This window comes from Spea bombifrons, chromosome 5 (genome assembly GCF_027358695.1).
Source record: "Spea bombifrons isolate aSpeBom1 chromosome 5, aSpeBom1.2.pri, whole genome shotgun sequence".
Classification (NCBI taxonomy): domain Eukaryota; kingdom Metazoa; phylum Chordata; class Amphibia; order Anura; family Pelobatidae; genus Spea; species Spea bombifrons.
The window spans coordinates 98,261,960-98,282,783 of NC_071091.1; the positions used below are offsets into that span (position 1 = coordinate 98,261,960).

Here is a 20,824-nt window from a genome sequence, read left to right on the forward strand (position 1 = left end):
ATTAGCTTTTCCTTGCCTTAAAAGTGCTGGCAGTAGTTGGTGAAGTGAGCGGCAGTGATTGTGGTCAAACTCTATTCCCCTGCCCCAAACTAAAGGAAAGTGACCTGGATGCTTGGGGAAGAAGCACTTCACCCGGAGACTAAGGGCCAAGTCCAGAGAGTTCCTACCAAGTATGGCTACCTGTAATAATAGCACTTTGGATTCTATGGCGTGCTTTAATAAATATGATTTTATTTAATATCTTTTAAAAACTCCAGCAATTTATGTACAAGCACCAGAAAATGTGCTTGCAAATTAAAATGTATAATTCTTTTTTTCTGAATTCTTTATATTTTAACTGTTTCACTTGGATGTCTGATACACATTTAGAGCTTTATTTTTAATACACAATTTATATAGATTTTAGTTTTATTTCATCAGTCCTTAATTTACAGATAACAGACAAGAGTTATTTTGAGTTAATTTCTATCCCTCATTTGAGGATGAATGCGATACCTATTGTTATCATATAATTGTGAGTGTGTGAAAGGCACTCACAAACCTTTTGTACTCCCGATCTCAGATGAAGCTACTAGAGCATAACTCAACAAAAAGAAAGGATGCACATCTTTAACAAGTCAATCCATGCTTCGTCAGTTAACAGAATTGTCATTAGTCACTTGTCCTCTGGTTCCCACCATGGGCATTCAGATGCATACTCCATAAGGAAAGTTCTATTCATTCATGAGGGATTTTACTGCTAATGAAGTCAATGACTCAATCATATTTGGAACGTGAAAGCTTTTTCAGAGCTTACCGGGCGCTGTGTAAAAGAGCAATTCTAGTCCAACGTGGTGAAAGTTGAACAATCAGCAGGAACTTTCCATTTGCTATGGTGGCTGTACCACTTTTATGACTACGTAATAGAATTCTTCTGTTTACATTTTCAGAGTCTCTGTTTTACATTAGGTCTGAATTAAAGGTGTTATTCTTTTCTGATGAAGAAGACAATAGTCCTTTGTGTCTAAGAGAGGCAGCATTTCAGGAACACAACGTGGCATAGTTATGATCTAGGCTGCTTTTCTTTGAAAACAGTACTGGGGGTTTTGCTTTGAGATGTGTCTGGAATGTTGGTCCCAGGGCCAGCCATACCATTTAGAGGACACAGGTGGCTTCCCTTAAGGAAGCTACCAACATGTTCTCCAAGGTAACAGATGCCTACAGCAGGGGTACACCAGATTCATCGAAAAACTAGGGCCAGCCCTGCCTACTTTTGAGATGAAATCCATAGTGCAACATGATTGCAAGAGGAAAACACAGATCTTTCCTGCTCGTGAAGACCCAAGTGATAGAAAGGAACAAAGTATGCATAAAGCCGCAGGTTCTCAATGACAGAGGCTTAATCTATTGGAGATATAAGAGTATGAAAAGAGGACAGGAATAAAAGGAGATCTATCATATTTATTAATCCTAGACATACTGTAGCTTGTACTTTCTCGTTTTTCAATCAATGGTAAGCCAATTTAGATAAGGGAAACTTTTATAAATATTTTTTTATTTCTAAACATTTTTACCACTTTAAATATAGGTTATAACACGTGCCTTTTTTTTTTTTACATATACACACACACACACACATATATATATATATAAATATATATATATATATATATATATATATATAGAGTACACCAAACTATCTACATGTCCTAAAAAAAGCAAAAATGACAGCATTATATGTGAGATTTTTATAATTTGATGTCCTCCTGTTTAGTAGCACGATTGCAGTATTTCTGATGTTACAGCTTCAGAGATAAAAAAAAAAAAACATAACTGTAGAACATATGGAGAAGTTTATGTTTTTTGTATATCTACATTGGAGACATGAAGAAGGTCAAGGCAGATAACACATAATATACATAAATGTCCTAGTGGTAATTATAAGTAATTGGGAGAACATGAGGACATGTCATCCACGCTCCATTTAAATATGATGTTCGGTCTCACTGTCTCCCTTAGGTTAACTATTGGAATGCCAAAGAGGTTAAACACGGCAAGCATTAAAATTGATTCTTGTAATAACAGCCGCCAAAGGAAGGAGAATGAACGCTGAGAAGGGGAAATGTTTTAACAACCAGCGTGAGTTCATAAAGAAACATTTTTTTCCAGATTAACTTTCTAACCTTTATCAAGGAAGTAACAGAGGAGCTTTATTGTGATAAGTTGGCGGAAATTGTTTGTCCAAACTTTAGCTAGACTTTTGACTTTATGGCCCTATATGAATGAAAAACAACACAAAAAAAGAAACACGATTGTGTTTGTCCAAGAAGAAGCATATTCTATTCCATCTATACCATATCTAGCCAACTATATCGTAATATGGAGCACATGGGAGGGTTATCTAGTTTTCTTTTGTACACAGCTTGATGTAGATCGAGGATAGATAGATAGACAGATAGATAGATAGATATCTTATACAAATGTATGGTGGTGTCCTGTAAATTTAAAGTGGATATTGAATCATGTGTTTATAAATCTGGAACCCAAAAACTGAACCAATATATATCCTCCCCCTCAAAAAAATGATTCCACATTTAAGACTTATTCCTAAAACGTATTCCTAAATTATATATATATATATATATATATATATATATATATATATATATATATACACACTTTTTTTATAATTATAATATAATCTGAGGAATATAGGAATATACTTGTTAGTTAATTAGAACATATATATATAAATATATATATATATATATATATATATATATATATATATATTATTTTTTTTATAATTATAATATAATCTGAGGAATATAGGAATATACTTGTTAGTTAATTAGAACATATATATATATATATTTATATTATTTTTTTTATAATTATAATGTAATCTGAGGAATATAGGAATATACTTATTAGTTAATTAAAACATTAACTTCCTGGCTTCTCAGCCGCATTAAAATGCCCCCGAATTATTTAAAAGTGTTTCTTGGAAACCCAGTTAAGAATGTGTAAGCAATAAGGCTTTTAGGATTCAGTACCATGTCTTACTACATTTCTTCTATAAGTGTTAAGAGATTCTGGCATGAGAAAAAAAGGGGGAGATTTGCTTGTTCATAGAGGCTAGGAGATTTAGGTCCCTATAGTAACCTCTTTATAAGAGACAATCATTTTGTATTAGAAAAGGTTTAAAAATAAATGTTCCCTAAACAGAGTGTTATTAAACTCAAGATGTAAACTCTTCAACTTGAAAGTGGCTTATTCAAGTTTCAATCCAAGCAACAGCTATTTGATACCCTGGAAAAAAAAGCATAGCATCAGATAAGCAAGGTTATGTTAAATAAAGACTAGAATACTTGTTCGCTGGGCCATTTCAATCTCACATTGATTTAGCGATGTCAAGACACCAAGAGGAAGCTTTGTAAAGGAGTAAAGCAAAGGACACAGGTCAAAGAAACACGAGAATACCAATGGTCTCTTCCAATCTCTCGGTAACTCCGTATAAACATTTTTACACTTAATTGCTAATCCACTTTTGATAGATTGGCAGCAAATCTTCAGAGAATTTCATACCCATTTTATAATACGCCATGCCACATCACTGAATATTCACAGAGCCAGAGCCTGGAATTATCCTAAGCCCATTATATATATATATATATATATATATATATATATATATATAACATTTTAAATAATTCCAGGCTCTGCCACAAAGATGTGGTATTACAAACTAATTTTTATGTAAATATATATATAATAATATGGAATTATAACCATAATTATAAATTTCTGGATTACGAAGTTGTATCACCATCAAGCAGATCAACCACACTAAGAAAATCCCACAACATCATGTAAATATGTTGTTTTTTTGCATCTATTTGTAACTTTTTTCACTCATTACAGATTTTACGCCTATAGAAAACATTAACTGATCACAGAAACAAGTTTGGCTGAAATTATGGTAGATTAACGAATGTAAAAGTTCTATGCCTTTTTCCTTTGGTCTCGGTTAATTTAAGGGTGATAAAATTTAGCTGTGGATAATCCTAGCTGTCAATTATATTAATAGATGATACGTTGTCTGATGATAAGGTAAGAGCCGTTCCCAAAAAGAAAAAGATCTCATTTTACAATAGATTGACGCATGTGTCGTTCCTGGAAATGCTTCTGATCCTTCAATGGAAAAAAGTAAAATTAAGGCAAGCTTATCTAAGTGTAATTATCCCATCCTGCTGAATGGCATCAGTGCTTTTCATTGCTTGTCAAATTAGGCTTAAACTGATAGAATTTAGTCTCAGGTTGCAGCTACTGTACCCATCCTGGATACGTTCAGGGGAGGGCTGGCAGCCTAAGGCCTGTGGGGCAAGTCAAGTGAAGTGGCTCCGCCCCCTCGCACTCACCTTTCACCCCTCATGCTGCTCCCATCACTATGTGGCCATCAGACTGCTGGAAAACTTATCTAAACGGCTGCTGGGTGCTGATGCCACTGGCCAGAGCTACTTTAATACTTTTTTTTTATTTATTTAATATGCCGGGTCGGCTTGGCATATTAAAAATAAATAAATAAAGTATTAAAGTAGCGCCGGCCGGCAGCATCAGCACCCAGCGGCCGTTTAGATTCGATTTCCAACAATCTGATGGCCGCATAGTGATGGGAGCAGCGTGAGGGGTGAAAGGTGAGTGCGAGGGGGCGGAGCTTTCACCCCTCACGCTGCTCCCATCACTTGGCGGCCATCGCATACGGCCGCTGGGTGCTGATGCCGCCGGCTGGCGCTGCTTTAATACTGTTTTTTTTTTTCATTTAATAGCCGATCCGGCTTGCCATATTAAATTTTAAAAAAAAGTATTAAAGTAGCGCCGGCCGGCGGCATCAGCACCCAGCAGCCGTTTAGATTAGATTTTGGGCGACCTGGGGGGCAATTGCCCCCCTGCCCCCCAGCCCGCCCCTGGATACGTTCACAGTAATTACAAGTTGGGGAAGGTCTTTAATAAAGAAGCAGTGAAAGTTTGTTATATAGGATCCCGGGAGGTAATAATGAACAAGCCCTTCAGTGCTGCTGATCAAGCATGTGCTTAAAGGGACGTCGAACTTAGCCACCATGTACCCTTTAATGCATAGGATGTGCTTTTATATATACATGCTTTTCATGTATTCCTATAGTGTAAACACATGCACCAATTTGTATGTAAGAAAAGTACGGGAATATATGCAATAAACATTTGGGTCAATTTAATTCTAAAATGATCTATTGTCCTTATTCCATATATCCGTATACAACTAATACTGTTACATTGTGGGCTTTGCCCTTTTCTGACATATTGACTTAAATGGGAACTTTTAGATGCGGGGCTAGACACGCGTGAATAAGGTTGGCTATGTATATTGGCAGGGAGAGCCCCAACCTGCCTTAAGTCTACTGAGCGCAGAAGGGGAACGTGGGCAGGGAGAGGGCACGGCCAAATGCCATGTCCCTGACTGGAGAAAGAGGAAAGTGACCCGGAGGTCCAGGGATGCAGGGCTTCACCCGTAGACTCCGGCTCAAACCCAGAGAGTTCCAAGGTATACACATTGATGAGAACATTTTTACATGGTTTATTAAATAGAGGAAGAATGAGAATCTTTAAATCCTTCCCTTGATAAAGGTGCTGTCACAAAATATTGGACTATTTGGGATATTTTCTCTTTTTTTGGTTTACAATAACATTTTATAGATATGTGTTATATTTGATTGTTTCTTATTTTTACTTTTGCTTTGTTTAAAAGTTATTAATAAAAACATTAAACAATTTCATCTTATAATTTTGTTTTTATTAATACACAGCATGCGACCATCATTCATTCGCACATTTAAGTGGTTTTAGTCACAGGATTGGACACTCCTTTGTTTTGGTATGCACAAAACAAATTCCAGTGTGTTCCATATATGATATTTTCCCAATCCACACATTCAGTATATTTAAAGTCAGTTTATTATCAGAGCGACTCAAAAATATCACAATCCCATCTCTGGATCTCTAAAATACATTTTTGCAAGAAGCTTAAAAAACAAACAAAAAAAGGCTACTTTTAATTTCTTATCCATATTATAGTCGTTTTCAGAATTAAATAAGATTTCCAAGAATTAAGAAGTCAGTGTCCTTTAGGCAGGTGACCAATCTACGATAAATCACCCATGATCACAACTTACAGTTAGTAAATGTGTCTCTGTGCCAGTGGTTCCCAACCTACAAACAGGATGGGGGTAAGAACTTCCGACATTCTTTTCCAATGACAAGATACATGAAACATTTTCCTTGCTTTAACTTGAGGACTGGGTTGGGAACTTTAGACTTCAAATAGGCCATGGTCGCCCTTCCAATCCACCATTACCAGACACCACAGTAAAAAACACTGTATAGTTCTGGTTAATTTGTTTGCCAAGAGATTAGGCTTCTTACACTATTTACTAATTAGAGGCATCCATTATTTTGATTAATTAAACTGATGGTTTTCCAATATCTTTTTGTACAAGGTAAATGATCACAAGATGGATTGTTTTTATTGTGTTGGAAAAAAATATTGTTTTGGAAAAGACCAAAATAAAACATAAAATAAGGTTAAATAGTGATGTAACCTGTTTGATGTTGACAATCTTTAAACATTTTCAATGGCCATTTCCCATTGAGATTGTTCCTAAAAATAACATATGATTTTCTGTATAAGCATTCATATTGTGTTACACGCAGTTTTTAATTCATGTTATTTTTTTCTGTATGTTCCATTAAACATTCTCTGTTGTACGTTGCCACGACGTATATTTAAAGTAAATGTTCCATTCTCGTGCTTTGATGTTATAGAATATTCACATTTCATTCTCTATTGATGTTTGACATCAACTGAAACCCAATCACCCATAGTTTTATTCTAGAATTTTTTTTCTAACTAAAGCATGTCACAAGAATGTCGAATTTTACATTTTAATTCATTTCTCCTCTCCCGGGAGTCAAAGGATCTCTTAAGAACGTTTGCATGCTCGACGTCTCTGCATGTCACTTACCTGTAATTCTGTTTTTCGTTTCCTATGTGGAATCTGTCATACTGTGAATGCGCGTGATTTCCTTCCCAGTCCGTCAATTCGATTCTTAGAGAGTACTGCCTTTGGCTGGTTATTGCGAAGATAAATTCGTTCCCGAGCCAGAATTCACCAGATGGGCTGCCAAATCCCTAGAGGCAAATCAGCAGAACGAAATATATTTATCTTTACGACACACCAACTAGTCGAATGTTGTTAAAAGACCATCATGATTTCTTTTATACATAAAGTAATTAACAGCTAAACAGCAATGCCATTAACTCCCCAAATGCCAAAAGGCTGATCAAGATATTCCAAAGCAAAATACCTAAAATTGTGGATAGTCTACAATATGATGAAATATTGACTGCGTCTTATAGTTCAAAGACATTTATGTATAAATTGTATTTTTGTGTGTTTTATTTTCTTGTAAATATGGCAGATGAAAACCACAAATACATTTAATACTTTATTTATAGTTAGTTATAATTGGCAAGAAACATACTGTATACTTTTCATTGTTTGCATGGAATACTAATAAGTGTTTCAGATTTCTGATTAAGTCTTAGCTCAGTGCAGCGGCATTTTATCTTATTTAAGACTCTGGTTTATCTGTATGTAAAAATTATTATTATTTATATATATATATATATATGTTATCTTATTTAATGGCCAACACAACATTCAGAAGGCTTTCCATAGTCACACGTTACACATTACTAAGTAGTAAAGTAAAGCTACAGTATGTTGTTCCCTAATTAAGCTTATTTATGATGTTCTTCTCATGACAAAATGCATTACACACAGCCCTAATGTTCACTACGCTCTTCCTTCCTTTTAAGGAATCTCATTAATTTAACTAGGTATTGATATTATACATGGCAAATCAAGCTCTTCCTAATTCATTTATTATGAAATATCCTTTCGAATGTATTTAGTAGTTACAAGACCTGCATGATTTTATTTGGGAGAGATGGAAGAAATCCACAGAGAGGCTTTTTATACTTTCTGCGCTGAAAGGGTTAACGGTGCAGCCTGATACAATAGCAAGGAATACATCTGCAAAACAATGGGCACACTAGATAGGAGGAATTCTTCTTACCTGCTGTCAAATTCTAGTTTTCTATATATAGCTATTATACCACTTTTATACAGCTATTACAACGCTTTCATTCTCACACAGATAGAAATCTGATTCTAGCACTCGGTTTGAGGACATTCAGGGACTCGTTAGGGGGTATGTAAGTTGAATGATCCCAAACGGCCACAAAACAGACATTTTGTTTACAAATCCCTCGTTGAAGCCGTGCAAATTTACATGATCTGCAGAACTTTGTGGCTGTGTACATGATTAATGTTGCTATCATGTGAAATCACCAGTAAGCGAATGGACCTGGAAGGAATTATTTAGACTATGATTAGAATAATCACTGCTTTTGGCTTCCTCCATTATCTCCGTCTGCATTGCGTATGATGTCTTGTTTTTATCAATCCATCACTAAATCCTGTCTCTTTTGCCACATTATCTACATTTTTGATAATTGGTATTATTTACAAATAATCACTGATGAATTTAATCATTAATGACCCCAGTGCAGAGACTTGTCCCAATTTCTCAACCAGTAAGTTTGTTACAGGGGAACCTATTTGTTCTGTGTACATGGAGCTCTGCAAAAAGGCGCAGAGGGAACTTTGGTCAAAGAATACTTAGAGATAAAGTCTAAAGTCCCTAACACTCCCTCTAAAAAAACATTGTATACTAAAGCACTTCTTCCTCAATGATTTGCGTATTCTTGCCAATGATTGGCTGCTTGAAGGCGAAAGGTAAGTGCGTCTATTGAAATAAATGGCAGCACTTTCCACACGTGCACAGGTCTTAACAGTCCCCTACCTGCGGCGCTCACTGAGTCGTCCCTGGAGCTGATCGGTGGGAGTGCAGAATATACCTCCTGTGGTCAGGCCATCGGGCACACTGGGCAAATGCCCAGCTAGATATGCCCGGCTGCATCATACGTGAGCAGACAAAAGTAATGTACGGCCGGAGAGGGGCAAATGCATATGGTAGATTCTGCAGAATTCCCCCATACATACAGCTATTATATTAATAATTTGGTTCCAGCAAACCAGTCACCACTGATGGGTGCAGAAGAAAGTGAGAGACCCTTCTGAGAGCATCCTACAGGGGCAGTCCTGGGTGAGTACATTTCATAAAATACTTATAATAATCCGCATTGGGATATTAAAAATGTTACGGCTTACATTATGTGTTACAAAGAGTTTTGATGGTTTTAGTAAATGTCATTTTTCTATGGAAATCCAAACATTGCTTAGTTGAGCAGCAGAATATAAAGGAACATTTTATAGTGATTTATTCTATGCAGGGCACATCACATATTTTCCACTACGTTTCTACACGGACATCTTACATATAAAAATTCCAGGCACTTTTTAAAAATTATATGTTGACTATAATGTTTATAAAGATGCCACAATCTGATGGAATCCAGTGTTTCCTTTTTCCTTCTGCTTAACAGCATTTCAAACAATTGCTCTTTAAGTCAGTACACTAACTCTGAAGCGCACAATAGCACATTGTTTACAAATTGGAATCGATTGAAATATATTACCCCACTTAACTGTTCCTAAATGTATCTCCTCCTTGCTTGAAGAATGTCACATATGGAATCAATCAGTAGAAAAACATACAATACAACAACATTACTCTCCATTGGAAACTGTGTCTTGCCATTGTAAAATATTTTTTCTGAAATATTTTACATTGCTTAAATATTTTAGGTTTTATTTAATTAAAAGTGTATATATTTTTGATCAGTTACTTTTTATTAGTAGGGGCCAAAATATTTTTGTTTAAGCAAAAATATTTTGCTTCTGCAAGCAAAATAATCTAGACTAATGCAAAATGAACATGTGTAAGGCAAGCAAAAAAAGAGAGGCAAGGTATGTGACTTTTTGGTTCCTTGCCCGTGGTTACATGGTCTTCCTCATGTGCTTGAGGCTGCTGATCTAGACACAGCTTTAGAGGTCAGCTTCAGGTTGGAGGTGCATGGACCGGTGCATCCATTCTATATACATACAGCTGTTAAGAATGTTGAGTTTATTACAATACAGAGCATGCATATCATATACAAGGTATACTGTGCCCCAGCGCAGAACCAAGCATATACAGGAATGATGTGCATATTTAATAATACACATAAACAAATTCTTATATATCTTTAAGTGCCGTACTGGGATATAGCATGGCATACACTGACATGAGGGATCACATAGGAGCCACAAAAACAGTGACACTTTAAATAGATACATGGTAACAGATTACGATGAAGGAATTACTGTAGAGGAAGGTGAACATTTGGCAGAGGAGGGCCTCAAAAACTGTAAATAATAACAGAATAGAAAATAACAGAACACTATTGAGTTGACTAGTGGAATCCTCAACTTTCCTTCCCCCTTAAGTCCAAACTCACTTGATACATTTATGCACATAACCACCCGGACACAAAATGCGGATAATAATGGCCACGACACTTTTTCATAATACATAAAATAAGAGGGCCTTGTCAGCATGTTACACACATTAAAATTCTATGAGAGAAACACTACTAGGCACTAATATTGTCCAATGAATGTTTTCACCTCCCGAACCACCATGGGAGGGCAGCACCATGCCCTCACATCCACCGTTGTCCATGAGAGGACGCAGCCCCAAACTCCAAGCCATCAACCCATTCATGAAGAACATATTGGTCTATAACTGGGCTGTAGTAGCATTTCTCTCTATCAATCTACCAGGTAAAAATAATGAAAGTCTCCTTTCCCTAATTGCTAAACTTTATCTTCTTCCCATTTCCTGTCAAGGTCCTAACCCTGCCATGTTATAAAGGTTATTGCCAAAATAGCTAAATATACTTGTAAAAAAAGTCATAGGTACATGAAATGTTATATAGTTATACAGGTTTGGAAAACAATATCAAGTCAGTGACATTGAACTAGTATAAGAAATGATTTAGGACTGACCCAGTTGAAGGGAACCTGCACATCCCTTTCCCAGCCGTAGATACTCATAACCAAATGGAGAAGGATAAGTAATGACTTTATGATACTAATGTCAATCTCTTCAAACTCTGGATGGATCTTTATTTATTTAAATTTAAAGTATGCAGGTTTAGGGACAGAAGAAGCTCTAAAATGTTACTTTCTCAATTTCCTCCTGCAGCTCCATCTACATTGTTTAGCATTTCTGAACCCTACGCTCTCCTTTTCTATAGATTTCTATAGCTGCTTACATGGCTGATAAAAGCATAGTCTGAATGACCTGGCTACAGTTTGCTCAGATCCCTTGAGCTTATAGCTTTCTGTCTATAGATAAATCTTAAATCTATCCAGCAATTCTATATGCTTGTATGTGTTCAAAGAAAAAAAACCCATTGAACCAAGCACAACAAGCAAAATAAAACACATTTTGCCAATATGAAAAGGTCTAGAATGATGTAGGTTTCATTACTGCTCCACAAACACAGGGGGCGCTAGTCAGCTGTTCATATATGGAACATGCCAACAGAAGACATTTACCCTTTTAAATTATATCCTGGAACTATAGATATCACCAATTATGTGATCGTTATGAGGAAAAACAGACAAGGAAATATATATTGTTACCAATTCATCAACATGGTGTACTAGTGTACATAATGACCAAGTAATGCATTGTCACTGCTGTTTGGGGGGGGTGACTGTAAGATGAATGGAATGCAATGTATATCTGTTACATTCCAGTATTAAAAAACATTAATAAACAGAAAAAAAACACTCCAGAAAAAAAGGCTATAAAATAGAATCGTTCTTTTCTTCTATAACCGCCATCTCATGTGACAAGTTGTTTCAGCCACAAGTTGATATTGTTAAAAAAAGGCATCTTTGCTCTTTAGAAATATTTGTCATGTTAATTTTCATTCGGAATTTTTGGTTTTCTTCACCCTATATTTGTTGAACCATAATTTCCCCCTTACATATTTAGGTTATCCACACAAACTATATATTGGTTTTGTCAAGGACAAGTCCCCAAAACTTATATCTATAATACAAATTACAGGCGTTTGGAAACACTTAGGATCTCTAGAATTTTAATTTCACTTTCAAGGCATTTTCCTTGGCATATAATATGCTGGGAGCGTAGCCTTAATAAGGGCTTTTACACAAAAGTATATGTTTCTGAAAAGTAGACTAACTTGGTTTTTTCACATGGGTCATTTTTCATATAGCCATTTATCTCTTTTTCTAAAAATAGCAAAAAAATAAAATGTGAATTTTTCACACACCATTTGCAAGCTGGGGCAAGAAGTAGCATTTTTCTCTCTGGAGTAACTCTCTCAGAAAGAACCTACTGAGTTTCTGTATTGTATACGTCAAAGGGATTGTGAGTGGTGGTGCGATGTGTGATGTAGTGATAGTATGCCTTGGTGTGTGTACATGTGAGTGTGTATGTGTTTGTCAGTGTGTCTGTGTGTATGTGGTACAGTATGTGTGTTTGTGTGTTACTGATGGGAGGAGAGGCACTTGGCTGTGCCTGTCCCTTGGCTAGAAGGGGCCAGCCATCCCCTGTTTTTAGAACAAGGTACCCCATTTCCAGAGATGCCCTATTTGTGATTTTGAGGTCACGCAACACTTGATGTCACATGGAATCAATCAGTAAAAAAGGATATTAGAGGTGGAAAACTGGTGGCCTACACACACTTCTATGTTTGTCATTACATCCGTAAGAGCGAAATGGGCGAAAAATACATCTTTTTGCTGAAATTCCTTTCATCTGAATTATTTCTCATAGCCAATCCTAGGCAATTTATAAATGAACAGAAACATAAAAAATATGGTAGCGCAGCTGAATCATTATACATCATTAGGCAAAACACATACGGTATATTCAGGAAATTTCGTAGCATCCCTAATTGTTAAAATATTGATTAGCATCACCTGATGCAAGTTTCAAGACACAAGCCTTCAATTATTAGGCCTTAGCCTATGACTAAGCTAAGAGCTATCTAGCATGAAAACGTATAAAATAAAATAAAACACTTAGCACCTATTCTGGACTCTGTGAAAGTTCCCTCTGTGTCCCGTTTCCTCGTTTACTATTATTATTGAGTAAGGTCGCTCAGAATCGTTGAGAAAGTTTCCTGTGCCACAATCACTTAGAAGTTCTACTAAGGGAGTTTTTGCTTTGATTCAAGGTGAGGCATTAATGTCCAATACGCAATTTCTTTAATGTACCATTTTTTACATTGGCCCAATTTAGGTTGAAATGCTGGCTTATTTATATGTCTGACATATTTATTCACTCTGCTATTGTTCTTTTTACTGGCATTGTTTGGGGGGAAGGCGATTTTATATAACAGCAGTTGTCCCGATATATTTGACGAGTGGTACAACTGTTATATACTTGGCTCTGCCCTGCCCATTGGCAAAAGAACCAAAAACTGGACGTTGAAGTCAAGCCAGACATGTGATTTAACATGAGATTACGTTTGTAGGGCCCGTGACTCTAGAAAACAAGATGTCCGCCTTCGATAGCTGCAGTGATTTGGAATCCTAAAGACTTTAAACAGCTTTTTTAGGGTTAATTGTGTTTTAATTTGTGGTAGATAATTCCAATGACAAATATTTCCTCAATGTGATCAAATGGGACCAAATTAAATCTTCAATATCCATATTTAGGACAAGAAACAAACATTGATAATGAAAAACGAGTTATGTGCCAAAATCCACAAGCAATTTTGTTTGATTTAATTTCTTCTGTTTTATTGTTTTCATCAAACATTATATGTTGCCAACTTTGGATTTGTCATATAACTGAAAATCTTTTCTATAATTACCAATTTGTAATCTTTCCAGCCTCTTTGAAAATCCACACTTCCATCTTCTCTGTGCTGAATTGCTGTCCAACCTCCACCTGCTGTTTCCATATTGCAATAAACCTTGAATATGTAAAAAAAAGAGACATTAAACTAAATAAACATACAGTATTCAGATATTAACACACATTATTACAGGAGACGTGGTACTTGAAGTGCTAATAGCTAGTAGTTCATCACAACAAATGCTAAATCTTGTTTAAATTCTGGAAGATAGGCTAGTAAAACCAAACTATCCTTTATTGAAGAGGAAAGATCAATTTAGGTTAAGCGATTTTTAATAAAAATTGCACAAAAGAAAACATATGTCCTATATTCAGAAGAAGCAGTCACACATTCCGGTCTAGGCTGACGAGGCCTAGAGAGGCAGGTCTGCGGAAGCAGCAGCCTCTCTGCCACTGCTTAGTTGGCCAGTTTCCATGGAGACCTCTGATCTCCCAAACAAGCCCAATTACACCATGGAGGGCTGTTCCTGCTTGGCACAGCCTCCATTACGATTTACCTGGTACCATGTGCCTTAAACAGTGGGAACACCGTGATATGATGTCATATACAGGCACTCTGCAGCAGTGAGGACAGCAGTGTTGAAGGAGGCAGTTGGGGATACTGTCCTGGGTCAGGCCTAGGGCAGCACCCACCATAAATAAGTCACTGAGAAGTTGTTGAAAAACAAAACATACTAGCATTAGATGGTTTCTTGACAAAATTATTTCAGGGCAAGAGGAAGTATCTGAGAACTAGCATAATGGGGCAACTGGCGTTGAATCTGGTCAGTCATGTAAACCCGTAATGCCGCTGACCACTCAAATTCTTGGCGAATAGACTTCATTAAAACCAGTTTTATTAATTAACCACTGCAAGTTTATTTGAAAACTCTCTTTAACCATCTATTAATAAATGTAACCATAACATATTTAACATCACTACCACAACTTCTAGTGCTTCAAAAATATTTTCTCAGGGTTCCTGAATGTTGTTAAGCAATTAAGTAATAAAAGCCAATGCCTAAACAAGCAAAGTGGCAACCTTTATGAAGCCCTGTAGAATTTTATGCACAACTGATTAAAATATATGGTTAAGCGGTAGTCACATGCCTTGGTATTATCATTGGCATCAAGACGGCATGGATGATTAGGATGAAAAAATGTTTTATATACAAAAACGTAATAATGTGGGAAGCACTATTTATGGGTGTTTAATGATTCCCTGGAAGAACACTGTGTGTAACTTGGCTTATCTGACAGAAAACGTTGTGTTTCACAATGCAGGATCATGGTCTTAAATGGAATCTAACATAGCATTTTTCATAATCCTGTGAAATTTTAAATATAGTCTGAGAAATTAAATGTAGTCTGTGTAACCTGTCTTAATACTCATGTGATAATAACAGATGAGGCCTATCATGTTATGATCCTTTTCGTAAATCACCCCGATAAATCTCTCTGCACTCTTACCACAGAACTATAGTTCTGTAGGAAATAGATGTGTGGTCTAGTTGTAAACCAGAAATGGCAGTATTCTCATACCCTAGTGTGGTCCCCGCTTAACGAATTGTTGTTTGGCGTGCCTGTTTTCTGGCGATATTGATCTTTATGGCTGTACGTGACTGCTAGCCTATTTGACTACTCTCTGCCCAACACTTTTTGATCCTGTTACCTGCTCTAGGTAGCGTACCTGGTTGGTCCTGACTACCATCTCTGTGTACTGACCTTGGCTATGTCTCACTATCTGTTTAGTGTGCTGAAACTTTGACTGACTACCTATCCTACATACCTAACCCTGGCATCCTGGAGTTTTCTGTTCTGTGGACTCAACTGTGATATCTCCTGCTTACAGGTATCTTGCCCTCCGGCAGTTGCTTTGATTTTTTTTATACTCATCTCCTCATCTTTACGTCTACCTGAGCCTCCACATTATCGGGATCATCAAAGTCCTTGGGCATTCTATCTGGTCAATAACTCTTATGGTTTGTACTCCTGGTTCTGGTGTTGTGACAGTGTGCTTCAGATCATTGTCCTGCTGTAAAACCCAACTGCGCTTGTGCTTTAGGTTGTGAACTGATGGTTGGATATTCTCCTTCAGGATTTTCTGGTAGAGAACAGATTTCATGGTTCCATGAATGTGAGATGAGCCTTTGTGTTTTTGGTCTGAAGTGGTTTCCTCGCTCTCCCATAGATGCCATTTTTACATAGTCTCTTTCTTATTGTGGAATCGTTAACACTGGCTTAAACGGAGGCAAGTGAGGGCTGCGGTTCTTTACATGTTAGTCTGGGCTCTTTTGTGACTTTGTGCAGTCGGTGATGAGCTCTTAGAGGAATTTTGGTACGCCACTCCTCGGAAGGTCCGCCACTGTTCCAAGTTTTCTCCATTTGTAGGTAATGGCTCTCACCGGGATTCGCTGGAGTTCCAGAGCCTTAGGAATGGCTTAACCCTTTTACAGACTGATAGAGGCCAATAGCTATTTTTCTCATCTGCTTTGAATTTCTTTAGATCGCAGCATCATTTGCTGTCTTTTGAGACCTCTTAGCATACTTTACTTTGCAAGGTTCTATTTTTTTTCAACAGGGCTGGCAGTAATTATGCCTGGGTGCGTCTAGTGAAATTTAACCCAGGTATCAATTAAATTTTGTTAATTGATTGATTTAGTAACTAAGGAGGCAATTACTTTTTCCTTCTATACATGAAATCATCATGTATCAAGTGTGACAACTACGCAAAAGTAGAAAAAAATCAGGAAGGGAGAAATACTTTTTCACAGCACACACCATTCTGCGATGGTGAAAAGTGTATTTTGGGTGTCCAATTTTCTGAAACTGATCTGTTCAATCTAATCCTATTATATAATGCCTTATATAATATATATGTATCATGAAGTTATGTAATATTTGCTCATGTCTTTTTAAATTCTCATTTCAGAACAAATGTTTCTACTACAGAAACAGAATATTTAACCACATCCTAATCCTTAACCCCAATTCACAGATCAGCAGATTCCTGAACCTTTGGTGAAAGAAAAGGTAAAAAGTAAAATCAGGAAGTGGTTACACGTATGAAGAACATTTGGCTCTGGTATGCGGCTTAAGATAAAGAAACATCTACTGTTAATAAATGAGCAGTTCTCAGATGAACTGAAAGATCTGGTAAGAAACCCATATCACATATGATACATAAGATCCTTTCTGAACTATATCAGGACCAAAGAAAAAGGAGGATCCTCATTGAAGCAATCCTTGTTAATCTAAAATCTATTTCAATGAAACAGTCATGGTCAGCGTCAGCCTTAAAGGTCACGGCACTATGGCTTAAGAAAAAGATGCGTTAAATGGCTACATGGCCACTATGAGGCACCCCCAGGATCACTGCAGAGAGAGGATAAGACATGTGCCATTAGTGACATTGTGTCTACGTATATATCAGTTTGCAAGAGTGTGTGAATGCTTGTGTTTGTCCATGTGTATATCCCATGCTTCCGAAACGCTTGTCAGTCTAATGGGTTTCTGTGGATCTATTGTTTTTGGAAGAGGGAACACTTTTTTCTGTGGTTTTCTGGTGGCCTTAGGTTGAGGGTAAGCATAGCAGGCCTTATAGAATTACACACTACTTAAATGTTGACAAATCTTAAAACTATGACTAGCACATTAATTTAGGACCAACAAAAAATGTACAATGATGAATATTGCTTATTGTTGGTGAAACGCAAATATCCAATACTTGATAGAAAATGGAAGAGACAAAGTGCTTTAGAGACTGGTTTCAAACCTGCCACATCTACATCGTTACACTAATCCTCCTTGTCTGGGCCTAAAAATATTAAGTGTGTAAAACTAGCTCATTACTTGTGACACGCTAGCTCTTTCTAATGCATTCCCTGGTTGTCTTCATAGATTAATGTCCTGTAGAACTTTTGATCTAAACAGCAACAAATCTTGTTAATATCATGGCTGGTGGTTAAACTATACACAGCGGTCTTTTGTCATTGTACTTCATTGTTCTAGAAAAAAATCCCCTCTACACTGACAATATCATTAATAATGAAAAGTAGTAGTAGTTGGTAAAACGTTACTATTTGGCCATGAATAGGCTGTGATTTATTGCATGTCCACTTTCCTACCGGGATACATTAAGTGTAATTTATTCTCTTATAGCAGAAGTGAAAGCCAACCAGAAGAACTCATGAACTAAACTGCATTGTCTACCTTTATTAGCTTTTCTTTAAATTGTGGGGTCACATTCTTTTATAAATCATAACTGGGAAGGGGCAACAAATTAATTATTTAACACAGTAAAATGTATATTGGTATCCGAGAATCCCCCAGGCTTGACCTGGTGTCTCTGGTTAGAGCACTGCTCCTGGGTCTCTGGCTCATTTTTCTCTTTCTCCGCTGTGTTTAGCCATGCCCACTCCCTGCACACTCCCTTCCCACTTGATACTGTTTAGGGCTAGCCACACCCAATGTAGAGTTGACCCCGCCTACATGACTGACTCCACATGCTGGCCTGATCTTTTAAGTCATTTGACCATGGTGTTCTCAGAAGCAGGGAGTTCTTGCACAATAATAGTACCAGGCTAAGTGGAGACACATTGCCAAACTCGTTATACCCAGTCACCCAGCTGCGGAGTCTACCTGTTATCACCACAAAATGGAAGTAACTTTAGATAAGGTTTGTCATGGGACCAGACTGAGACAAGAAATGGTTCCATATATGTATCAATGCTTTCAAATGTAGGACACAGAAAAAAGTAGCTAAATAATTAGCCAAGGTATGATTTTGGTGAACAGGTTAAGTATAAGCTTTCTTAACAGTCCCTGTAAGTTTAAATCAAGTGTCTTGATCCTGGGAAGCTGTGCAACTCTTTCAACTGTACCTAGCCTTACTGATCTATTCATGGTTTATCTGATTAGAATGCTAGTTAAGTAGGGTCAACTCATCTACCATAAATCACACAATCACACACATACACACACATATATTCTATAAAATAAATGTATGTATCAACTTATCAGCAGCACTGGGGTTAATATATATATATATATATATATATATATATACTTATTTTTTTTTCTATTATTGTAGCTTAACACAATGGAAATGTCAGGTTAGAATAGAAGAGCTGGGTTGCCGCAGGGTGTTCATCAATGAACATAAAAACCATAGTGTAGTTAAGTATAAAGCACATGATATGTGCAGTGCAGTGACTGAAATCATGCTTATATAAGCCTTTATACATACCTCCATTACAGGTGCGATACATCTACTCATGGCAGCTTTTTTTGGGATGTTTTTTCCCACAAAATCTATTATAGTCCTCTAGGGCCGGACGGTGATGGAGCAGCCCTGACACTTTAAGGCCACATCAAATGGCTGGATATGTGTGTGGTTGCACACTGCGTTTTTATGCTCATATTGCATGTGGCCGGGTAGCAGATCGGTTGATTGTGTGGCTTTGTCAGCCAGTGGCCCCCCAGGCATTTTACTAGGGTGCCAGATGGCCAGTCTGGGCCTGTGGACCTCTTTTCCTAATGTATTCATACCTATTGTTCTTCAAACATAAATACTTTTTGACTACTGTACTTATTATATGAGTGCAATAATTGTACTGCACTTTTATTATACTGTAAACTTTAACGATTTAAATAGATTTAAATAGATCTGAATAAAAATGTAAACTGTCATATCTGGATTTTTAAAAATCAGAACTTGTAAAGCTAACATCTTGGATTTAAAATGTATTTTAGATTGTGTATATGTTTCCCACCCCATTCTCGCTGGTTGTCGGGAAGAAATGGAATAATGAATATTTATGTGACACCTTTGCTTTATCAGTACGATGGTTACACAATGTTCTCATAATAAAATATGCAAATTCTTATTATGAAAATGCAAATGAGAGTGGAGGGTTGCATAAATTAGGGGTCCACAACAGCCCTCTTTTCTGTGTCATGAATAAACATTAGATATTTCATACTAACACGTTTTAGACACAAAACAGATACATGAATACTCTAGCAAAACAGTGAATTAACCATATTTATAAATAATTATATATTTTTTATTTCTTTATTATAAAAATCAATTATATTGTCTTACATCAACCTGGTGAAAAAAATAGCCCTAGAATTAAGAATTAATGTAAGGGCTACATGATGCTGCACAACTTGACACAAATTCGGCTTATTTTATAGTGATGGGAGTTATTCGATACCACTGGCTCAATATATAGTGATGGGAGTTATGGTGTACCACCAGCAGTACCTGGCTCAGTGTATAGTGAGGGGAGTTATGTTGTACCACTGTCTGTGTCTGGCTCACTATATAATGATAGGAGTTATGCTGTACCACCATTTTTGTATGGTTTGCTGTGTGTGTTATGGGTGTTATGCATTATAACCATCAGTGTTTGGCTCGATATATAGTCAGATCAGTTGAATGTATGGCTTTGTCAGCCAGTGGCCCCCTAGGCATTTTACTAGGGTGCCAGATGGCCAGTCTGGGCCTGTGGACCTCTTTTCCTAATGTATTCATACCTATTGTTCTTCAAACATAAATACTTTTTGACTACTGTACTTATTATATGAGTGCAATAATTGTACTGCACTTTTATTATACTGTAAACTTTAAAGATTTAAATAGATCTGTTAACGCTAGATGAATAAAAATGTAAACTGTCATATCTGTATTTTTAAAAATCAGAACTTGTAAAGCTAACATCTTGGATTTAAAATGTATTTTAGATTGTGTATATGTTTCCCACCCCATTCTCGCTGGTTGTCGGGAAGAAATGGAATAATGAATATTTATGTGACACCTTTGCTTTATCAGTACGTACTGTATCACTGTATC

At 36.7% G+C, this 20,824-nt stretch overlaps 1 protein-coding gene across 1 annotated transcript in view; it reads right to left on the bottom strand.

Moving 5' to 3' along the window:
- ANGPT1 (angiopoietin 1) overlaps nt 1-20,824 on the bottom strand; it is a 123,173-nt gene that overhangs the window by 21,035 nt on the left and 81,314 nt on the right. Inside the window, exons 6-7 of the mRNA XM_053468436.1 lie at nt 13,943-14,044; nt 7,038-7,204 (exon numbers count right to left, since the gene is read on the bottom strand). Coding sequence (XP_053324411.1) covers nt 7,038-7,204; nt 13,943-14,044 — 269 coding nt within the window. The remainder of the gene's footprint in view (nt 1-7,037; nt 7,205-13,942; nt 14,045-20,824) is intronic.